The 17,355-nt window shown below is 42.7% G+C and overlaps 1 protein-coding gene across 2 annotated transcripts in view; it reads left to right on the plus strand.

The window, feature by feature from the left end:
* LOC146868662 (collagen alpha-1(V) chain-like) overlaps positions 1-17,355 on the plus strand; it is a 469,251-nt gene that overhangs the window by 361,676 nt on the left and 90,220 nt on the right. For both annotated transcript variants that reach the window (XM_085612768.1, XM_085612776.1), the window contains exons 29-32: positions 3,991-4,044; positions 6,380-6,487; positions 7,930-7,983; positions 9,112-9,165. In XM_085612768.1, the coding sequence (XP_085468894.1) occupies positions 3,991-4,044; positions 6,380-6,487; positions 7,930-7,983; positions 9,112-9,165 (270 nt within the window). The remainder of the gene's footprint in view (positions 1-3,990; positions 4,045-6,379; positions 6,488-7,929; positions 7,984-9,111; positions 9,166-17,355) is intronic.

Consider the following 17,355-nt stretch of genomic DNA (forward strand, 5'->3'; position numbering starts at 1 on the left):
GAACCTCTCCCCAATTCCACCCACAACTTCTCCTCTTACTCCCAATCACTCTAACTAACTACTAAAAAACAATGCATCCTGGCATACTTTCCTCCCTGTTACTGAACACGAAGTTCTCAACATCATCACTAAACTTAAGCCATCTTCTCACACCAAAGACCCCCTCCCCTCAAACCTTATCCAGGACCTAAAACACATCATTGCACCATTCTGGACCACAATCATCAACACCTCCCTGGCCTCAGGATGTGTCCCTTTCTCTCTTTAACTTGGTCAAATCTCCCCCATCATTAAAAACTCCCATGCCGACCCCAATGCCCTAAATAATCTCCGCCCTATCTCTAACCTCCCTCTTCTTTCTAAAGCCCTCAAAACATGTGCCTTGCTCCCACTAGACAAACACATAGAACATTTTAACCTACTCGACCCCCTTCAACCAGGCTTCAGAAAAGGCTGTAGTACCGAAACTGCCATGCTAAATATTGTTGATGTCATCCATCACTCTCTTGACAATGGCGAGACGTGTCTACTCATCCTCCTTGATCTCTCTGCAGTGTTTGATACCATCAACCACTCTGCACTACTTAATGTTCTCAGAGATCGTTTTGTCCTTAATGGTACCACACAGAAATGGTTTGTCTCCTACCTACAACACCGAACACAGCAAATAAAAATTCACAACTGTCTTTCTAGCCCCACTTCGGTATCCCTAGGAGTCCCCCCGGCATCTATCCTATCACCATCTCTCTTTAACCTCTTTATGGAACCCCTCACTCTCATCCTTAAACAAGCTGGAATTAGCTACCACCGCTACGCTGATGATACTCAACTGTACTACAAGATCAAAACCCATGCTGATATCCTACACCTTAACAACACCCTCGCCAAGATTAAATCCTGGTTCCAAATAAATCATCTCAAACTGAACCCTAAGAAAACTGAAATCATTCTCTTCTCCCCTAAAACCAACCTGCTCCCCATCCAAACTTGGATCTCTGACCTCAATGCCCTCAACTGCTCTCTCTCCTTGTCCAACTCAATCAAATCTCTTGATATCTCCATTGACAATAACCTTAATCTCAATTCTCACATCAAAGCTTCACCCTCCGCCATCTCAAAAAAATCAAGCCCTTCATTCCATCAGAAGACTTTAAACTAGTAGTTCAATCCCTGGTCCTCTCGAGAATTGATTACGGCAACGCCATTCTCACCGGAATCCCTAAGATCCACCTAGCTTCTCTCAAATCTGTTCTCAACCTTGCAGCCACACTCATAACCGACTGCAAACGTTTCGACCACATCTCCCCAGTCCTCAAAACTCTTAAATGGCTCCCTATCGAAGGCAGGTCTGCCTACAAAATTGCTTGCATCACTTCCAAAATCCTCCACCAAAACACTCAGCCTTTCCTCGCCAACAAACTCTGCATAGCGGGCAGTTCACGTGCTCTGAGAAGTACGAAATCCCATCAATCCCAGTACTTCTCCGGTAATGCCCCAAGCACTTGAAATGCCCTCCCCAAAGACCTGCGATGCAGCCCTTCCTATCTCAGCTTTAAAAAGGACCTCAAAGTGTACCTCCTCAACAAATACTGGGAGTCTTAACCTTATCCCATTTTCCTATCTTGCCTTTTAGATGTGTAAATTGCTACTGCTCTTATACCTGTATTTGTATAATTTCAATCTGTCTCTCTTTTGTAACCTGTTATTATTCCCTGCTATTGATTTTTGCTGATTTTTGTTCTTGTGACTGTAACTATCCTATACTCATGTAAAGCGCTCTGATACTTCTGGTCCAGCCAGCGCATATAAAACCTCTAAATAAATAAATAAATACATCTAAGTACACGGGGGATGCTCAGGGCCTCATTTACAAGAACTGACGCATCACTGTGGTAAAGCAGCGATGCTTCAGTTTGTCTCAAAATATGTTATGGCGCCATGGATGCTCCATATTCACAATACGGGTCTCTATGGCACAAGGTTCCAAGGATATGTCAGAACTTCTGACGCATTCATGGGAACGATGCCGCAAGGCATCCAGCGCAAATGTGGAGCATTGCTATAGTTGGCCATAAAACTGATGCAACTACAGCAATGAGAAAAAAAAGAGGTGATGTATCAGTTTTGACTGACACAAGTAGCTTACTGTATGGGGACCAATGTACTAGAGTGTCAAAAGGTGAAAAACTCACCTTGCACTCTATTACATTGGTCCTGGATGTCACGCATACAAGTGGGCATAGTGTACTTGTGTGCACCACTATGCCTACGTATGTGTGACATAAGTCATTAATGGTGTGTAATATGTGATGTATTGTGTTACCTACCTTATGTGTGCACTTACCTGTTGAGGGGATGTGCCTTTATTGCAGATTACATTGTTTCAAGTCACTTCAGCCGGTCACATTCCTCTGCAACATTCAATGTGTCATTCCTACGCCTGAGTTTTAAAGGCTTAGGGATTTTGAAGTATTACAAGTGTAGCGGGCTGCTTTCCAACAATGCATCACTTTTCAAAAATGTCATTAATACCACTGCACCAGTTTTACGGGGCAGTTTACGGCAGAACGCCTACCTTGCATATATTTAAAATAAACGCAATGCAGCCGATTTCGACGCTACAAAAACTGATGCATCTAAATGAAATGTGACTCATCGCCACTTTGTAAATATGGAGCAAATGAAGCACCACCATTTTGCCCAAAAAAAGTGACGCACCAACAGTGCAAGGTGGTGCTAGAGGCTAGTGTTTATTGCGTCAGGGATTGCATGTTACCATAACTTTACATAGCAAAAAACCTATTTATTGTCATGGTGCATCTTCTATGTGATTATACCTTATTCCTTGAATTTGACTCTTTCGGTTGAATAACTTTTTAAAAAACAAATATTCATGAAGAAAAGGTCATGCCATAAAGTATGCATGCAGATGCACAGAGTGTAATATGCTATTTCTTAACTTTGTGCCCATCCCACTCTCAGCAATGAGAATAGACTGCATAATACACTCTAATCATCTGCATATGTACTGTAAGTCTGTGATTGAATCAATTGTTTAGTTTCTCTGAAAATGTTCAATATACCCACAAGTTTGTAACTGCGCTATCACACACAGCATGCACAGACTTGCATTGAATGGACTTTAAACCTGGAAAAACTTGAGAAAATAACATGCCTGCATTTATTGAAGGTGGTTTCTTGCTGATGGTAATGGACACATATTTGCTATGCTGGATTGTGGTATTACCACACACTATTTTAGCTGTAAAAAAATGTTAAATGTGTAGTAAGGCTCTTACAGCACGTTTACTCGAGTTCTGAAAACTTCTAACTACATCTAAACGAGGGCCAGCGTGTTGGTCCGTACTTCATAGTCTTTGAAGACACTCACGGGTAAGACTCTCTTGAGGGCGTTCCCTCTACTATTTTTGCCCCAGTAGGGTGAAGGTGGCATTCCTGGTTTGACAACAATTTTTCTAGTTTTCCCCTCCTTCCCTTCATCTAACTCTCTATTAAAGGAACCATCCGCTGCTTGATGTCACAAAGGCATCCCACAGCCCCAGCTGATATATTCAAACAAATGAACATTCTAGAATGCCTATTGTTGGTGATTGTTAGAGATACAGCATAGGTAAAGAGAATTGTTTATTTTTCTCTACATTGGATGGCACATTTAGGTTGGCCGTGTGAGCGGTGCAGTCTTCTTTGTGGGCTTGCGCTGATTTCCACATTAGAAGAACAAGCCATACTAAGAATAGTCCTCCCAGAGAGCACAAAGCACACATGGGTTTCCAAGGCAACAGACTTGCCCTGGTTTTGTGATGCTTTCAGATGTGTCCCACACTGTTGCATTGCCTTCCCCGGTACAACTCCACCGGTGCTGCTTCCACCGGCTAGGCGCGTGACAGCCACGGAGATGTCGCGCTCTGCCAAAATTGCTTTTCGACTGCACCAATTGATTTGCATATATGTTTTTTTCTCTCTCCACAGGGTGAGGATGGCTTCCCAGGATTTAAAGGTGACATGGGCCTGAAAGGAGACAGAGTAAGCATTGGGATGTTGCATGAACCTGGGATTAAAATCACATTGTAAAGAAAAGTGTTGCACACTATGAGCGGGCTCTTAAATGCATTTATTGCCTCTTGTATATAACTCTACATTTACCCTGTTTCAAAGTTCTCGTGGTATTTGATAACTAAGGATATTTGTCCAGAATCACACAGTAAAATGAAAAAATAAAAGAGAAAATATTATTTGTCCAAAGTTGCACAGTAATGCTCACAAGTAATGCAGTGAATGTTATTTGCATCCGACCATACAACGAATTCAGCTAATGGACATTCGTTTATTGTGCCCCTCATCAAACAATCGCTTAAAAAAAGTAATGGAACTTTCCTATGCTCACACAATAAGGTAATACGGTAATAAAAAGATCAATTAAGTAAGCTTGGTTATCCAAGGTGAGAAAGAAAGGGAAAATAAGTAACAGGACACATTTTATTTGCCTAAAACCATACAATAAAGTTAAAAACTGAAGTGAACTACTTTACTTTGCCAAGAGCAACAATAAAATGTACAAGTAAGCGACCAAAGCCAATTTCCCCCAATTCACTTAGTAAAGTTAATCTGAGAAACTCAAGTGGCCTGTTTCCAGAATGGGCAGCATAGATACTAGACCGAATGTCCTATCGCTTCAGGGTCCAAGTTGTCTGATACTTTAATGGAGTATTGTCTATTTTCTGAGTTCAGAATTAAGCCTGACTCTCCACTGGCTATTATTAATATCAAATGTTTATGGGGAATTATTTTCTTTGCTACTAACATAAAAAAGGAGACTATAAAACATGAGTTTTTAACAGAACGGAAGTTAGCAGCCACTGGAGTTTGACTCCTCAGAATGAAGCAGTGTTTTCTGCCACCACCTGATCAATAGTTCAGAAAATAAGGTTGATTATGTAATATATACAACAAACTCAATAGTCTAAAATACGCTATCTAACTCAAAGGCACTCATTTTCTGGTCTGGCTTGACGGCACAGCTGTCGCCTGACCTTATGTGATCAACTTGGAAAAGAGCTTTCAGGACTGCTACAGAGAGGCTTTTGCTCCACCCACATGTTCATGGACAGGAGGAAATCTTTAAATTGGCTGAAGTTGTGAGCTCTAAAGAAAAACGCGCTTCCCCACCATGGAGATGGTATTATTTTTATCCAGCTGTCTGAGCCAGCAGCGGTGTGGCTGCCTAGGACAGACTCTCTAGCACTCATGAAGTATCAATATTTGGGGCACACATGTGGCACTGTAATGCTGTTAAAGTGTCTTACATGAGTAGATAATTCACAGTATTTATTTTTCTTTGGCAGCAGCACTGGTCCCCTTCCCATTCCATCATTTATGTTAGACTTCAGAGTGCAATTGTGTATTTGAGTTCAGTATGGGATGGCCAGGGCTAGGCTAATCTACATGCATTTCTAAGTCTGCCTTGACTAACCAGCTGTCCCCGAACCTTATACGATCAACAAAACACAGCAAGCCGATCATCAAAGCTATTGCCTTTATCTGTTTATTAAGACATGTTACTATAAAGGGCAGTAGGGCTGATGTATTTATTATGAAAAGCATATGTTAAAGGCAATAGACATTTAACAGTGGATTTATATTACTTTGTATTAAAGTTTGTGGATAGGTATCAATTTTAACAGCCATAGGCTTGATTGGTCCACTAGGAAAAGGTATTTCAGATGCCATAGGTTTGATCAGTTTATTATTCTCTGGACCCCTGTCAGCTTCCCACCCCCAAGACAAAATTCACAAAGAGGAAGGAAGGTCTCACGGGGACACCTTCCCCTTTCCAACTCAATTTGCATGTCATTCGAGGTGTGGGTAACTGATCAATGTTTTGCAAGCTAAATAGTTGTCATAAACTCTTGATTCATACTATTGCAACTCACAATTCGGAGGGGGCATCCCTTTCTTTCTCTCTCATAATTGTGATTTGAAATGGATTACAAACCCATTTTGTGAGTCTGAAAGTCTTTTCCAACATGCAAAACGTGTTTAATGCAAAGGGAGGGAGCCCTTTTGCAGTTGCAAACATTGGAGTTTGCGACTTGAAGTGTTTGTGGCCACAAAAAGGAGTTGTACTCCTGGCCCCAACATATTAAATGAGGAGTCAATCCGTCCAGCACTCTTCATTTTCTGAAAGCAGTTTCTCGCTTTTTGGCCATTTCATATCTAGCAGCAGAATGTATTCTTCTTAAAGACATCTTATTTAATCAACCAACATTTTAGAAATTTGCAGAGATGAGATCCAAGTGGCTTTAGACTTGTATAGTCATTTTTGATTGGGAATACTTAATCTTCTCTTATTGGTTTGCAGGGCGAAGTTGGTCCCTTCGGTCCAAGGGGAGAGGACGGCCCTGAAGGCCCAAAGGGTCGCAGTGGTCCCTCGGGAGATTCAGGTCCACTCGGTCCGGCTGGAGAGAAGGTAAGGTGCCACGCTACGTGCTTGAAAGACTTCTACTGCTTTGTCCTCCTTTATATGCACAATTAAAATAATTGGCTGCCAGATAGTTACAGAATTTCATCTTACACAAAGAGATGCATTACAAAAGAGATACAGAGTTACAGCATACATAAAATAAGGCATAACAAACTATTAACAGAATTACAGTTTACACAAAATATTTAAGTACAAATGACTACATATCTACAGCTCAGAATAATAATCACAAATAGCTACTAAATTACATCTCATATAAAATAGCTACTCAAAGAATAATTTAGTCAGAATATCTACTCGAAGTAGAAGTTAGTGAAATAAGTGCATTGCTATTTGTTTTTGATTGGCAAGAATCTCTCAAATCTATCGATGCTCATTTAGTAATTCACCGTAGATCCTCCACCTGTTTCTGAGTTCACCCGTGTTCAATGATCTGTTTTGTGGGTGTTCAGTCCAACTCATTTTTGTTTGTGAGCCCAATCATTGTGCCTGTTTTTCAATGACATCCCCCAATTGGTGGCGCTACCAAGTGTACTCAAACTCTTCTATCTACTGGCCCTTGGGGCAATGAAGATTACAATATTTGGACGAATTTAGCTTCACGTAATCTTTAAGCAGATGTATCTATGGTAACAGGTAAGCAAAGGTACATGGGTACATTCGGAGCCCTGCATTTGTTTCCCAGGTTATCCTGCATGCATTTAACTACCCATGGCCATAGCAATAGACAGACAGGCAGGGGATGGTGATGTGTGCTCCAGGTTGCACACAGCGCTTGCACCGATGGTGAATCATTTGCAGAATCTAATCAGTGGATAACCACTGTCACGTGTCACTGATCCAGTCCCATGGAGATAAACTTGAACAAAAAAGAATAACGCCTGGAAGGACGCACAAGGCATTGAGTCCCTGGCACTAATGTTAACAACAGGAACAAACGCGGTTATCACCACTTTGCACACTAGGATTTAGGAGGTGATGAGCTTAAGTAGCGCTCACTGCTGTGTTTGTGGGGCTACATACTCGAGGACACAAACCCTGTTTACACTCACCATGTCCAATTATTTTAGGCACAAGTGTACACAAGTGGAAGCAGCCTGCAGTGCTATTTGCCCCCACTCCATCTTCATGGCGTCAGATGGCACTGGTGGAGTGCAGCACCGCTGCTGGCAGGGTGGGGTTTCATACTTTGTTAGAAGTGACAAGGCTCCCTTTTAGGGACAAGAGACTATAGGGCAGATTTACAAGCCCCTTGTGCCACTTTTGCGTAATTTTTTGCTATGTTACAAAATGATGCAAAAGTGTTCTTCCCCATTTAGGGCTTCTAGGCACTCAGCCTAACTTTAAAGCCTTCCAATTCCAGAAGTAATATGAATTGTTATTTTATTTGACCATAAGTGTGACCGGCCATTGTTCTTTTATTCTAGGGCAAGCTCGGAGTGCCCGGATTACCAGGCTATCCCGGGAGACAAGGACCAAAGGTAACAGCATGTAACAACAAATGCGTGATAAAGAAATACACACCCAGCACTCACCACACATGTCTTAAAAGTGTCTCCCTTTACATCAATTGATTTTACCACACCATGGCTCCCTTGTTACTTAATCTCTTGCCTTCTAACACTCAATATCTCACTAATGCCATTTTCTCTACACCTATTAAAGTCCTACTTTCTCCGCCTTCCCACTACCACTCGTCTCGTTTCATCATTTTTTAAATTAATTTTATGCTAATAAGGTACAAGTTTTATGTTATGCTGTGTCGATTTGTAGAGCGCACTAATCACATGAGAGGTTATCCCAGCACCTGAAGCAACAAGAACCCAGAGATAGATTATGTTAATGCTCAATTACGACAGCTCTGGAAAAAAACAGTGGAAGATGTTCTCCTATAGGCAAAATGCCATTTTGCCACAAATTCCTACCATTAAAGGACAGCTCTTTTTTTTCCAGTCACAGTCTCTTTTACTCTTATCTCTCACTGTCTCGTCCTATTCTGTGATCTCCTGCTTTTGATCACTTGCAATTCATTATTTCCTGTCAACCGCCTCTTTCTCTTGTTGTTTTACACTCTGCCATCTTTTAATTCTAATTCGCCTTCTTTTTCTAATGCACTCTGTCACACTTGGCTTTCCCTCGTCCTCTCTTTCGGGTGCTCTTTCATTATGTCTTCTATTTTCTCTCAAGCTCTCTCTTTTATATCTGTCTTGCTCTTTTCTTCACTCTGTTCCTCCCTCTTTTGCTGTCTCTTTTATTTCTCATTTTTCTCTCTTAGCGCTGGTATTCTCTCACTCCTCCTTCCTTTCCCCTATTTACTTTCTTACATTATTCATCAACATTTTTTTCTCTCTCACTTACTATTTCTGTTCTTCTTCCCTCTCTTTCTGTTGTTTGCTCCCTCGTTCTCTGTCTGTCTCCTCCAACATTCTCTTCCTCTCTCATTTTCTATTATTGTTCATACTGTTTCTCATTGTCGGCCTGTCATTGGAGTCTCAAGTATTGGTGACCAATGCTTGTTTTCTTAACGCACACGTTTCTCACTCAGACATGCAATGTACACTATAATGTATTCCAGTCCTAACACAAACTTTTTCCTCCATATAACACAGGGTTCAATCGGCTTTCCAGGATTCCCAGGAACAAACGGCGAGAAAGGCGCAAGGGTGTGTAGCTTGTTACTTAACTAACGATTTGACTGTTTTTATTAAGTTTCTTTTATTCCCCTTACTTCATTCTCCAAAACCCGATGGCTAAGATAAGATTTACAGTTCGCTGTGTCCTTGACACGCACACTGACAAACCGGAGCAGATCGCGATGACGTCAGATGTTGGAGAGCAGGGTCGTTCCAGGATTCCCATCTCAGGGTGTGTCTTTCTGGAAGGGGGAGCCCAATATTCGAAGGAAGGAGGGCTCCCTGTGGGGGCTGCCACGCTTGCGCTCGAGCACTCTCTGATTGTAAACAGTTTTTTTTTACAGTGCAAACATATTTCCACAGGTTTGTTTTAGTTATTTGTCAAACAAATGTAACCAAAGTTGCTGCCAAGATTCCTGTTGTGGAGTGATGAAGAAATGGATCTTGGCCCGTGATTGGGGTTACGCGCAAGACGAGCAGTCTAGTTTTGCTGAAGATATAGCAGGGAATGAAGGAGCAAGGGAAGTTCTGAATATATAATTCAGGGGAATTTAGCACTTAAAAAATATAAAAACAGTTTCCCATAACATCAGTTTCACACCAGTGGGTTCAATTTGAAAACATTAAAATAACATAAAGGGCAGAAATAGTTTTCCAGCTCCAGATTTACTCTTAGTAAGAAATTAACAGAACATTTTGAAAAGAAGGATCTCTTTTTTTATTTACTCCTCTTTTCTTATTCTACAAATCCCAGACAAAAAATGAAATTTTCATGTGTACACTGAATTCTAAAGAGGACCGGGCATATAATCAATAGACGGCGATAAATATCTCAAAGCGCGCTTTGTGCTTTTTTATTTATCGCTGTCTATCGCTGGAATTTATCGCCCGGTTAGCGCGTTATTAACAACGCGTATCACCGATGTGATAAAATTCCAGCGATAGAAGGGATATATCCGTTTTCCATGGAACAATGCTGGTTTTCCAGCGATGTTCTGTGGAAAACGGCGATATGGTTGATGATAGGGCCCTCTGGTCTTAGCCACACAATCCAACTCCCATGTTAGGTATACCTTAGTCAGGAATTTAACAGACATTAAATTCCTGCGTTAAGGCATAGTTAACGCGATTTCGAATATCGCTACCCCTCGTTGATGATATCACGGAGCTGGGTTAGCGTTATTTTCCCATGGAGTTTTGTCAGGCATGCCTCCTTTGCATCGCATTAACAATGCGAGGCGTGCTGACAACGGGCGCTAAGGCAAGTAAACACGCGCTAGCGTGTCCTTGTTGATAATGCGATAAAATTATCACCGCTTTTTGCCCGAAAACGGACGCTAAAGCGGCGATAATGTTATCGCCAACCCTTGATAATATACCCCGTCGACTTTTGTCAGAATTATGTACGTACATTAACTGGCATACTGACATATCTACCAATGTAAGGTAAAAGTGCACCATAGGGCTTTTGGTCCTCACAGAGAAAGTATTTTACTTTGCAGATAAAAAACTTCCCATGAGTTGCCATCACATATAGGTGCTTTTACAACAATTTGGAAACACACTCCAGCCTTTGGTGAAAACAGGGTTTTCATTTGCAGTATGAGTTTAAGACGATGGCATAGTTTAGTGAATACTCGCACAGTGATGACTATAGATAGATGATGCTCAACTGCCCTTTGAGATTCTATAGCAAGGCTGAAAAACTCTTTCTTGTTCACCCAAAACCAAAAGACCACTAATTTTTTTTGCAGCAATTGGCGTTCAGACCAAGGTGGGATTTTGAGCTGTGGTTTTATTTCTGGCCTCAACGTGAGGGCACACATTCTTTTCCGGTGGGCACATTTAAAAAATCTGTAGTTTTGTTTGACCAGCAGCTTTAATGTTTCCTTCAAATACAGGCAGTCTGGTCAACACTCCTCAGAATTATGAGGTAAATTAATTTGATTCCCACTGTGGAGAAATTTGGTAAAGTGGCTGGAGCTTGCATCCTCGCTCATCACGACTATTGTAATACCATCTATAAGGGTTGTCCAATAGCTTAATTAAAAAGTTACAGTGCCTACAAAACATGGCAGTGAGAATAGTGATGGGACTATGAAAATGAGATATCGTCTCACATGGCAAACAAATCTCAGGTGGATGTCCATAAAAAAGCAGGTTATGCTCATGACGGCTTGTCTGGTCCACAGGGCTAATGGTAAAACTAGGCTCCTTTTCCATCGGTGAGACACCTCTTTGCAAATGCTGCTCTCCTCCGAGCAAAAGGACCTGCAGGAAGAAGGGCCTCCCAGTCACTGGGTCTTAGGATCAGATTGTGATTTGCATAACTTTGATACGTTTAAGATGGCACTAAACTCTTATCTCTGGGTTCGACCTTAGACATACAGGGCATGATTCACAAAGTACCTCCGCACTCACCGAGTCGGGTGGGCGTGTCCGTACTCGTGGCGGAATCTCCACAATGAGAATTCTCACTGCGGAGATTCTGCCCCAAGTGCAGAGACTCCCGCACAACAGGGGGGCCTCCGCCACGAGGGCGAAGGCCCTTTGTGAATCAGGCCCACAGTCTGTCTTTGGATTTGTTAGATGTTTCTGATGTCTTGTCATGTTGTGCTGTTTTTTAATTGTGTTAGGTGCTTACTTCTCTAGCTGTTCCTATTGCTAAGATGCTTTGGTGGACTAGTACATAGCACTAATAATAACGTAACAATAATAATAATATGAGAGTGTTTTACACCTGCTTAATGTTCAAATTCTTTTTTGATACTAGTAGAATTTCCATGATTGGAAATTAAATTTTCATTTTTGCAAACCTACAATTCGTCATTCTGTGAAATTGGGATTGCTATTTACACCAGTAAAGTCCAACTTAAATGGTAAAGTTAATCTGAGCCAGTGCTGGATTCAATCAGTAAAGTTCACCATATGTCTTTTGACTTCGGATTTTGATCTGTACCACTATTGGTCTGTTTTGTGAAAGATATGCACTTGAAAGTTATTCCATCTACACCTTCTTGTCTTGAAAAAGGGTCTGTCTCCAAACATTAGTTTTAATCTGATTTTTCTTGAACGTTATGTAGGCACAGCATTTACTATAGAAGTAGAATGAAGTTCTCAGTTAGATCTGGTTGAGAATTCCCAAAAGAAGAATTATTTATATTGTTTATTTTCAATCCAGTTTTTTACATTAAAATAATGGAAAAAGAAATATTAGTTATGAACTTCGATTATAGAGACTTAATTGCAAAGCACAGTTGTAAACAACTTAACTTGCATAGGGAATGATTCGCAGAGGTACTGTTTCCCGTAAGTTCTTCGCAGGGGCTTAAATACCTTTAATTAATGAAAGTTCATGAAATATACATTGGTGCTTGGATTTACTCATGGTATGTTACCATTTTATATTTGCACGACTCTGTCTACATTAGTGGGTTGTGTGTCCCTCAGGCCAAACACACGCAGGTTTAGGGTATTCACAAACATGTAATATTCACAGCTCAGTAACAGTCAGCCATTTCTTCCTCTGAAGGGTGAAGGTAAGGCTGTACCCATGTCTAATTCTGGTAAACATTATATACATTCAAGAAAACATTCTACAGATACGGCACCAACCTCCTTAGAAGAAATGTTCTATGAAGCCCGATGGGCAATCTATATCCCTTTCTTCCCCCTAAAAAATATCAAAGAATTTAGAATTTTACAAAGAACATCGATAGTAACTATTAAAGTAGCAGTGCATGGGTTCACATTTAGTAATGGAGTGTACTTTATAATTAGGACACTGTTGAGAGACTTTGGTAAGTTTTCTGTTGGTATTGAAGCATACCTAATACATAATTATCCCTGTTGAGTTAACCTTCTAGTTTTAGTAAACTTCATTCAGTGTGTAAGAGGATATGGAAGTGATAGGAACATAGGTGGTGATTACGATGGCAGACAGACTTAAGTCTGTCCGGCATTGTTGCGGGGATCGGGACTGGCCGCCGTAAGGCGGCGGTCCCGCACATGATATTATGATGCGATCGCCACCGTGGCGGTCGCATAGTCTATCTTTAACATTGTGGCGGGTGCTACTGGCTGCAGCACCCGCCGCAATGTTCAAAATGCACTGTTTCCATTCCCCTGCACTACATGGCAGGCACCAAGCGATGCCTGCCACCTGGTGCAGGGAAATGTAGGTGGTACCATATTCAGAGGAATTACATCTTTCTTTCAAATTTTGAATTTGATTCAATGGGAGAGCTAGAAATTGCATGTGTCAGTCTAATTTCCTCTCTCTGCGGTTAGTGATTGATTGGTCTGTAGTAAGTGGATCCCTGTCAGCGAGAGATGCTACAAAACCTTGACTTTAACAAACGAATTGTGGTTTCTAAGTAGCATGCAGCATCTTCAGAGAAACCCAACCTTCAAACCGGCATAAATGGGCATTTATGAACTCTTTTTCTACAGACTGTCAACGACCATTGCATAATAAACATTTTCCTATTATAATATCAAAATAAGCAAATTAAATAATCGATATAAGATATACTTGGTAGGTAGTTTGTGTGTCACGTTACTTCTCAAAGCAATAGCAATTTTTGGACCATGACACACAGTTACTTGTTGCGAATGAGCACTGTGTATTACCATTGATCCCTAGTGAATATTGCCCTAGTACAGATCTGCTTCTGTCCCCCTCCCCCATGCCAGCAGGGACAGATATATTATTATTCAAAGGAACATTTGTTTCCAATCTTTCCCAGATTGCCATTTTGAATATATGTTTGGAGTTATCTGATTATAAACTCTACATGATGAACACGGCAGTTTCAGAGAATGTCTTTCTTTTGAAATTAAAGTCTAGAATAGTTGAAAGGAAAAGTACAGCTTTGAAAAGTAACAGGGTCCCTCTACCACAGCAGTGTGGCTGCCATACTAAAGTACAATTTCAGGGTGTGTGAAAAAATAATATAAAAACACTTCCACATATGTTTGAAAACACTCTTGGACTTCTTTAGAGGTACTCTGGGGTAGCAATGCCTTGCCTGGCATGCCAGTTTGGTACCCATGACACTTCCTTTGTACCCTTGTCTCTGAGGTCATGAAACCAGAAGCAGGAGAAGAGAACAGACAGGGTTACTAGAGCCATGTGTAGCCATGTGCAGGTTCTGTAGTCTCCATTCACTGCCCATTCACCTACACCCTCAGCAGCGAAGAGGAGGCGCTTGAGCGGGTAAAGCTCAGGCAATGAGTCAACCTTGTGATGCCACCAGACGTCAAATAGCACTACCCCTCGCAGTTCAGAAGATTGCCGTACCTAAAGACCATTGCCCTGTAAAGAGATGTTTGCTAGTGTAGTAGGCAATTTAGTGTACAAAGAATGTCAAGGAAAACAACATTCTCAAGTTCTTAATTATTATCTTCAAGGATTATTGTAGTTCCTCATAATCAAATAGACAGCTGTGCCCATTGGAGGACCCGCAGTGTTTTTCTTATTATTATTATAGAGTCTCCCAAAGCACCATTCTGTTTCTTTACCAAGGACACTTTTGTATCCCTAATAAACTGCCCTGGTGCCCCGCCTGTGCAGAATAAACAGTGACCTGGTCGCCAACAGCCAATCTATCAGACATGACCGGCTGTAGAAAGAATTGCATGCTGTCTCATGCATTATTCTGAAATAATGCTTCTGAGAGAGGCTCCGTAGACGCAGGCGACTGTTAAGTTGACAATTTAATGTGATCATCAAAGCACCAGCTTTTTGCTGCATAACCAGGCCATTTCTTTTTCTCTGGGCAAGCTAGAACAGCACTTCATGAGCCTGTCGACATCTCAGTCTGTCTGTGTCAGCATTCATCTCTGCATGAAGGCAAGCGCCCGGCTAATCAAAGCCGTCCGTATGTCCTTACTTGACTGTCGTGACCGAGTACTCTTTATCAGGGCAGTATAGAGAGGAAGGTTCATATTTATGAATATATTATGAAAGGGACAGCAGGCTCATATTTCTCCTGCACATTGGTTGACATGATGTATTCACTTTCCATCCCCATTGCAGTGCAAGCATGTCAATAACAGTGTCCCTTCCCTTAGTGTCCTTTGAAAGGAAAACTGAAGGACAATAGGCAGAGCCAGGTTTCTACCATTTATATATAAATATAGACCACTAGAGCCATCACTTACCTGCGAGTGACGCTGCAGACAGGGCACCATCGCCGCCACCGCCAAGAGTCTTCAGGGCACGACATCGAGCTCCTTCTTCCGCGTCGCCGCCCCGGGACTACAACTCCCGGCAGCCTCAGCGGCGGCGCGACCAATTTGACGCGGTACAAGCGCCAGGAGGCGCCATAAAGCACAGGCAGACCGGCGGAGCGGGGGGACGACCACTAGAGCCATCACTTACCTGCGAGTGACGCTGCAGACAGGGCACCATCGCCGCCACCGCCAAGAGTCTTCAGGGCACGACATCGAGCTCCTTCTTCCGCGTCGCCGCCCCGGGACTACAACTCCCGGCAGCCTCAGCGGCGGCGCGACCAATTTGACGCGGTACAAGCGCCAGGAGGCGCCATAAAGCACAGGCAGACCGGCGGAGCGGGGGGACGACCACTAGAGCCATCACTTACCTGCGAGTGACGCTGCAGACAGGGCACCATCGCCGCCACCGCCAAGAGTCTTCAGGGCACGACATCGAGCTCCTTCTTCCGCGTCGCCGCCCCGGGACTACAACTCCCGGCAGCCTCAGCGGCGGCGCGACCAATTTGACGCGGTACAAGCGCCAGGAGGCGCCATAAAGCACACGCAGACCCGCTTCGCGGGACGCGCGCGGGACGGCGCCGGGCTAAGCCCGGGCAAAGGGCGGGCCCTCTGTGGCCCTCCGTGGACCGTCGAGACCGGCCCCGGCGCAGCACCCTGCCCAGACGCAGAACCTTATGAAAACATCTTACTGTGAGTTGCATCTACATTATTACCGTGGAAATTTGAGCATCTGATACAGTTATAACTATGACCACAAGCGTGCCGAGCCCACTTCCTGTCACGGTTGATAGACTGGGATCCGTAATGAACGGTACTTTGGATAATTATCTAATCAAGACTCCATTCATAGGAACAACCGAGTCCTCTTTAGCTGAGCGACGACTCGAGCGCAGACGCTCTATCGAAATCATTAAAACCAGGGCATTGTCTGAGCTCAGTTCCACAGCTACCCCTGTAAATGATTGCATTCCTGTACCAGCCCTTGCTGACGATACCTTAAGCACAGAAGGTATACCACTTTTGTTGAGAGAATGTGTAGCACCCGGTACTCCCTCTATTGGAACAGTTATTATTGATTCGTCACTTGATTTATCCAGTTCTCCAGGAACCTCAAAAATTGTGCCACCTACCTCCCACAAGTCTAAAAAACCAAGGAAAGCTGTACAAGCAGTAAGGCAACTCCCACCACCTGCTAAAAGGAGATGTAAAGGGGTGGAACTTGTAAAACAAAGGATGAGCCATTCAGCTTTTGGGAAGAAGGTGACCTCTTTCAGTTCTAAAGCTATACCCACTGTAACTACTAAGGGCGTGCCCGGACCAGACACTGTTCTTACACCAGTGCCGATCTCGGCACACATGGAGGTGGCACACAGCACTGAACATTGTCCTAAAGATAATGGGCCCAATATCAAAATTACTAGTACCTTTGTGGACACTTTTGAACTGATATTGCGCTCTTATACCCTAGCAATTGTAGAAAGGTTGGAAAAAATCGAGAATCGACTAGGGAAAATTGAAGCAGACCTTGATAGGAAGTCTTGTCCTATTCAATTAAAGGCTCAATCAGAACCTGATCAGGCCCAAGCTCACTCTTCTGGGGAGAATACTGTTGTTAAAAACCGTCCTCCACTAATTGACAAGGGGATAGTCGTAAATTTAGTTCCTACTAATTCATCATTAGGCGACCTGTCCCCTGGTAGTAATTTAACAGGAGTGCCAGTCCTGATCTCTAATCTTACTCCAAGTAATGGTATCACTAATCAGCCAAATCCTCCTGTGTGTAATGTACCAGTCAATACTACTTCCCAATCAACATACCCTGAAAATAATATTACTAACGACATGGGTAAATGTTCAGATGGGTTACTGAGACACGAGGAGGGTGGCAGGAGGCAGATTCAAGGGAATCAGCCCAGGGGACCCTTACCGGATCTTCCACCTGAGGCTGTTCCCTATGTTGTGATCCTAACGGGGGTACCTGAG

The sequence above is a fragment of the Triturus cristatus genome, chromosome 1_2 (genome assembly GCF_964204655.1).
Source record: "Triturus cristatus chromosome 1_2, aTriCri1.1, whole genome shotgun sequence".
NCBI lineage: Eukaryota > Metazoa > Chordata > Amphibia > Caudata > Salamandridae > Triturus > Triturus cristatus.